This window comes from Lupinus angustifolius, chromosome LG18 (genome assembly GCF_001865875.1).
Source record: "Lupinus angustifolius cultivar Tanjil chromosome LG18, LupAngTanjil_v1.0, whole genome shotgun sequence".
NCBI lineage: Eukaryota > Viridiplantae > Streptophyta > Magnoliopsida > Fabales > Fabaceae > Lupinus > Lupinus angustifolius.
Genome location: NC_032026.1, coordinates 10352076 through 10359581, shown reverse-complemented (window position 1 = coordinate 10359581; position 7506 = coordinate 10352076). Strand labels below are relative to the sequence as shown.

The window sequence follows — 7506 nt, the reverse complement described above, 5'->3', positions numbered from 1 at the left end:
ATAAACTAACATATAACAAACAAAAGGACAATAACGACTAATGCAACTAAAATTATTTGAAAACAATAAATTCTTTTCCCCCACATTGATTTGATTAACTAACCAAATTAATGGTTTTATGCACAAAATTATTGAGTCAAATTGATTCATACTTAGAATGGTTTTATGCACTCTTATTTTGATGTCCTTTTTTATAATTAAAATGGTATTATCAAGAGCTAAAGTTATGGGAACAATCTTTCTCGAGTGGGATAAAACCTCCAGAGAAAAATAATATCTCAAAAAAGCTAGGATTGTGAAATCTTGTTATAGTAATGTTTTTTTCCGTATTATTAAAAATATTTTCAGAAACTAATCTTTTTTAATGTATATGACTCCTTCTTAACAAGTGTTATTTATAAGGAATATAACTCCGTCAACATTTGTTAGTACGGTTCAGTAATGTTGGAATGACATAGGAGACCACTTTATTTTAAGAAGGGGAGCCCACTTTATTTTCGAAGGAAACCTCTCTAATATTTAAGAGTCCAGTGCTGAATAAAATTATGACACGTGCCAAAAACCATTTTTCTCATGGTCATGATTTCATATTATTTTTGAATAAAAAATAAATAAATAAAGTTTAAAAAAATATCAGCACATGTTTTAGTAATAGTCTCTCCATCACCGGAAAGGTGTTGATCTCCTTTATTTTAAGAAGGGGACCACTTTTTTAAAGAAAGGTTACATCTGCACAGATCATGGGGTAGCACGTGGTTGATCATGGGACATATACTACATCCTGTAACGTATCTCTGGCTGTTTATTACATTTTTTTAATTAAATTTGTAATGTTTTATTTTCTATATTTTGCGATTGAGACTATATATTTTTTTATTACTACTAGCGTGTTGACAGACACGGTTGTATTTGCCAACTCGTTTTTCTATCATTTATAATATGTAGTTTGTATATCATAAATGTCAAATATAATATTTTTTGTTAAATATTTGTAATCTACAGTTGAATCTATTCGATTGGAACATTCATATTCTACATTGATAAAAGAAAAATAGTTAACTAATTAATAGGAACATATATTGGGTGGAGAGGAACATTGAGTTATATATGATTTTTATAAGATAGTGATAGCAAAATAAGGAGAACCACAAATTACAACATGATGAATAGTTATTTTGGGTTTTTCCTTTATAAGTAGTATAGATTATAAGTAGTATGATAATAGAGATTACTTTTTATTCTATTATTGCAATAGTTTTTATGTCGTTTCTTATTTTTTTATTATAAAATTTTAATTATTTTTAGTAATTAATTTTCAACAAATACACTATAATTGTCTATATTTTGTTTTCTTATTTATCTGTTCTTGAAATAAATTATTCTCCCGATTGTTCAATTATTTTGTTTACATGTATTTTTGTATGGAGTTGTGTATTTGTTGTTAAGTGATTATATTATTTTCAATATATTTAATTATTACATCCTCCGTTCCTATATAAAAAAATCAAAATCTACTTGCCTACAAAATAAGATAACAAGTAAAGTATGAATTCTATGTATTGCGGCAAATAAAATAATAGAAGTAATCTTCTTAAAAAAATAAATATTTCCACCTCTAAGAATATAATAAATATAATAAACAACCATTTTATCTAAATTACAATATAAGACTCTCACATATATTAAAATAAATAATTTTGGACATAATTAAATATGTCGTGAATATATATATATATATAACATAAAAAACTCATAACTACTATATTAATTATTCAAGAAAAAAGTATAATCGTCAAAAATAACTAATAGGAGACTAATAAAAAGACACGGTTACTTCATTTAAAAAAATATCACCTACAAAATATTAATTCACAATGAAGATAAACATCTTTTTTTTTTTTATTAACAAAGATAAATAAGGACAAATCCGTTTACAACTAAGTTAAGTTACATTCAATTTCAATAATTGAATGAAACAAGTGATAAAGGAGAAAAAGAGAAATCTGAAATAACTTTTAAGTTTTATCAATTTGGTCCATTTAATTTAAAAAAATAAATGACTAATATTTAGTATAACTAATATAACTTAACTTGGATATAAACAAATTTTTCTTCAAAATAAATATCATATAAACATGATTATTGGATTACACAATGAGGTAGTGAGTGATGTTTCCCAAAGAAACTACATGGATTAGCTAACCGATCGAGTATTGAAGAGGGTTATTGTGTCCTAGCAAAGGGAGTTATATATTATGTTCTGTTAGATAATATGAAAAGTTGCATTACCGGTTTGAGAGCTAGGCTCTATGTAATATCTTTGAGGGTTGATATTTGTATATTTCAATGAAGATGGTTAAGAAGACTTGAAATATATTATTATATGAAGTCTCATATGACTTAATATTAGAATGAATGAGAGAAACTAATGTTATATATTGATTTTAAGTCTCTTATATGTGCACCTATTACAAGTATATATTAGAAATATTTCATAATCATTTGAGTCCGAGACAAATTCTCTAGTCCTCTTATTTCTTTCCCTCCAACACCACACAATTCACCAACTCTTTTCGTCTAATTGGTGGATAACTGGCAACCAACCACTCTATAAAGCAAACCAACTGAGTTTAAACAAACACAACAAGTTCAAAGTTGGAAACATAAACACACTCCACTCACTAAGCACTATTTTTCATTGACATGGCTTCCAAAAATGGTTACAAATCAAATGAGCTATTTCAAGCTCAAGCTCACTTGTACAAACACATCCAAAGCCATTTAATGATCATGTCAATAAAATGGGCTGTTGAACTTGGCATACCAGATATCATCAAAAACCAAACCCAACCCATTACTCTTCCTCAGCTTATTTCAGCTCTTCAAGTTCCACAATCAAAAACTACTTGTGTTCAACGCCTCATGCGCTTATTAGCACACAATAACTTATTTGTTATCACTAAAAAAATAGATAGCAACAATGAAGCCACAGAAGCTTATGGTCTTACCCCTTCGTCAGAGCTTCTTGTTAAAGGCACTGACCATAGTTTATCATCAATGGTTGAGTTTATCACAAACCCAACACTTGTTGATATGTTTCATCATTTGGGAAAATGGACATTTTCGGAAGAGCTTACACTCACTGAGGTTGCGTTAGGGTCAGGAGGGTATTGGAAATTTTTGCAGCAAAATCCTGGTCATTTGAAACGCTACAATGAGGCAATGGAAAGTGATTCACACTTAATAAGGTCGGCATTGAAGGATTGCCAACCTGTTTTTGAGGGCTTGGACTCGTTGGTTGATGTTGGTGGTGGAACTGGAACCATGGCTAAGATCATCTGTGAAGCATTTCCTAAGCTGAAATACATTGTGTTGGACCTTCCTCAAGTTGTTACAGGCCTAACAGGAAGCAATAACTTGAGTTTTGTTGGTGGCAACATGTTCGAATATGTCCCTCAAGCTGATGCAATTTTAATCAAGGTATCCAAAATAATAGTAGTAGTTAATTACATGACTTGTTTTCACTTGACTAGTTTATTATTTTTGTTTTCTAAAAGCAAAATCAAATTTTATTGATTAAAAAGGAACTTGAGAACAGTACTGAACTTGCTTCTAGTGCCTAAAGATATAGTTTTTGTAAGGGGAATGCTAACTTAAGTTCTTAAGCCATTGTTTACTTTTTGTACCATCTCCTTCCCATAATTCGAATACTTGATTTTTTGATTTTTCTGAAGATCTAACGATGTTTTACACCACTATATCAATGTCTTGTTGATTTAAGGCACTGCTTAAAGTATTCAAAATTGAAGCTTTGTATTAAAAAAAATGCTGGATTCCAATTTCCAAATACATTAAAAGAGTTTAAAAACTGAGATTTTCAATGCAATATATATAATATATTATGACATTAGTCATAACTAATGTTCTTTGGGCATTTATGAACAGAACACATAACATTGGTAGGTTGATTCATAACTATTGTTATTCATTAACACCAAGAATGTCTTTCTAACACTTCATTTGATTACTTTTACAGTGGGTTTTACACAATTGGAATGACGAAGACTGCATAAAGATACTGAAAAATTGTAAAGAAGCTATTTCAGGCAAAGAGAAACAAGGAAAAGTGATCATAATAGATATTGTGATAAATACAAAGCAAGATGAACATGACATGACAGAACTTAAGCTCTTCCTTGACATAGCAATGATGACTGTTCACAATGGAAAGGAGAGAGATGAAAATGAATGGAAGGGAATCTTCAAAAAGGCAGGGTTTGAACACTGCAAGATATTTCCCATATTTGGCTTCAGATCTCTTATTGAACTCTATCCTTAAGTCTTTGTCATAGTAATTTATTAAGTAGTTTTACATTTGTTGTGCTAAAATAAAGTTCTAAATGAGCCACTTTATTAAATTCTAGTGATGTTAACATTTTAGGTTTCTGAATAAGGTTGGTTTAAGATGGGTTATCAACCCATTTTTCTGTTTATTTGGAAATAAAAATTTGATTGTTTTTTGTGTTTATAATTCACATGCATTCTGATCAAGTTCTTACTACTACTTACCGCTAATGCTTTGTAATTTGCATCTTTAATTACTGCACTCTTTTCAGGTACTCAGATTAAGTTCTTTTTATATTGTTTTGGATTATCAATTCAAACTTTTATGCATTATTTATGCTTAAATCATACTATTATAGTTACCATCCAATTGGGCTTTACCACTGACATTCTAAGTTTCATATAGATCAAGTATTTCCCAGATTGAAAACTGAAATTAATTTCTCTTTGCAACTCATAGAATTACAAAATGAAAAACACATTTACTATAATTCTATGGTTTAAACTTGACAATACTAAATAGTCAAACAAATACACTTGCACATGGATTAGCTTCTGATTGAGATGTATATTGTAGATGACATTGAGTTCTTACATAAGCCATATTTGTTTGACCATAGTTTGAATCTGAAGTCTAAGCTTCAACACCAAATTCTGATTATAACATTATTAAATTTTGAATTAAGGAGGTTGGCATCTTAGCTTAGAGGGGGATTGTGAACAAAGGCAAATGTAAAAGAAATCAATTCTGAGACTGTAGCCGATTTAGACAGCACAGCTATATTTCTAGGCTCATTAATTTCTATCACAATATATGTTTAATACTTAATGAATAAAAGAATAAAACTTTTACCAACAAGTTCCTACACAAATCAAAATTGGAAGATATCTAAATCTTTTAGTATGTATCAAGGTTTGTGTTAAAGGATATAGGTAGTGTTGGAGAAAAGATGAAAATGAACCGTGAAGGAGAAGAAGATATAATGCAGTAATAGTAGAGAAAAGGTATGGAGTAGATTAGGAATGAAGAAGATTGAGAAGGTTATTTCAATGTATAAGAAACATGTATATTGATTGAGAAGGATTGATTAGAAGATCACAAGAAACATGTGTGAACACTCAATTTTGTCCGGGCTCACTTCATGAAAAATAAAATTCAACTAAGTTGAATTTTTAGATAGCACATTACAGGTTTAAGGTGTTCATAATTATTAATTCTCTATGAGGTTTGTACTAATTGGCATTTCAAGGGTCCTTTACTTTGTTAACTAAACACTAAATTGCATTGCTAGCAGCGGTCCTAACAAAATCAGCTGTTGGCATCCCCTCTGTCTAGAACTTTGTGGTGTGATTATATTTTATTCATTTTTGGAAAGGAACAAAACCATTTAAATTTGCAAGAGCTCATGCTAGTTATCCATTTTTTCAACTGGTTATGATGGTAAAATTAAACCATACACATGAGGCTGTAATTTGCTTCAAGACAAACAGTCCATTGTGGGGTAACGCGGGTGCACCTTATATTTGTGCAAAAATATGTTTTACACAAATCAATCAATCTCGAATTCATTTCACAGTATCAAACCCATTATTGTGAATTTGCAACTGATAATCAAAATAAGATCAACTTGGTCTAAGTGAAATACTTCATCCGCATATGGGTATGACCAGGTAAAAGGCTAAAATGAGTTTAAGCTATGCAGAAAAAGTTTTAGAGGTATGACATGATACACCTTTTTAGTATGATTCCAAACACTAAATGGTCCAAATCATTAGCTTTTTCTATATATTTTAATATGTTCAAGGCTTGTCATGTCTGAAGGTACCATATTCTTAGCATAAATAACAGTAGCCAATCAATTTGACAAGGTTAGTGCGATCTGCCAAACTCGGTGTCAACACTTCAACAACAAATTCCCCAATTCCTTGAACTCCATGGGGCTGCAAGTTCTTCGAAGACGAATGTCTGCACCCGGCTAGCATTATCTTTTCCATCTTCGGGAACCCCCTGTTCATATTTAAACTCTTTACATCCAGAGCAAGTTGATCTCCCTTATAACCACCTTCTTTGTTCCCATTCACTTTAAATCAACTTTGACCTTATCTAGTATAACACAAACAGAGCATGCATAAGGTAAGAAAATTAATCAGAGGTGAGTACAAAACCAAACCACCATACACAGCACCGAAGCTTGAAAACAAACAAAGCACAAAATGCAAGCCGTGAATTGAGTATACCAATTACATAAGCCACATAAATAGCAGCAATCATGAAGTAATCAAAAGGGAATCAAAGGAGTGATCCAGCCGTGGGGTTATCAACATGCAGAATTTCAAGAATGGCAATAATAAGTTTCAGGAAGAGTAATCATTCAAAGAACAAATCAAAGCAATCAGCAAAATGCAAAATATAAAGAGCATTCATGTGATTGAGCCAAAGAGTCAGACGTTGATCTCAGAAGGGCACAAATCTGGAAATTATTTCAGTTACTAAATGGCCATATTCATTGACAACTTCAAATGCATTAAAACAGAAATGAATAGGTCATGGGAAGTTACATTTGTTGATAAATCAGAGGGTTTTCAAAAGCCATTCAGTAATCCATATCAGGCTATAAAAGGGGATAACATCACAACATACAGACACTCAAAAAAAACAAGGTGAAAAAGAGAGAACAGGGGGAGAGGAGAGAAGACACTTGATACAAGGCAACTATATTTATACATAACCCGTCATAACTCAGCAAGAGGAGAGAGGCCTAAAAGAGCAAGCGGAGAAAGCATACTACCATCCATAACACATCCATAACACACGGCACATACAAGAGGGAACAAATCAGAGAGATTTCAGTGAAAAAAACAGAGAGCATACACAAATGAGTTTCAAAAAACAGGAAAAACAGATTACGCATACATAGTAAGAGGGCATCAAGAGTTCGCGTATCTTACACAACATACAGAGAACAAAGATAGAGAAAAGAGAACATCTTGGAACGAAGATTCAACACGCAGAAGGATAAGGGAACAAAGCATAATCAGGTAAGTCACCCATCCTATTTATTCAAGATTCAGTCGATACAGTGTATATCTCCGATATTCTCTAGCTGGCTTTGGGTCAATGACTCGGGAATAACATTCTGTAAAGATCAATCGAAATTGTAT

General features: G+C 31.3%; 1 protein-coding gene across 1 annotated transcript; it reads left to right on the top strand.

Annotated features, from left to right (window-relative positions):
• LOC109333424 (isoflavone-7-O-methyltransferase 6-like) lies at positions 2631-4531 on the top strand. The gene is made up of 2 exons (XM_019568907.1): positions 2631-3480; positions 4037-4531. Exons 1-2 carry the CDS (start codon positions 2704-2706, stop codon positions 4337-4339), a joined length of 1080 nt encoding a protein of 359 aa, XP_019424452.1. The 5' UTR covers positions 2631-2703; the 3' UTR covers positions 4340-4531.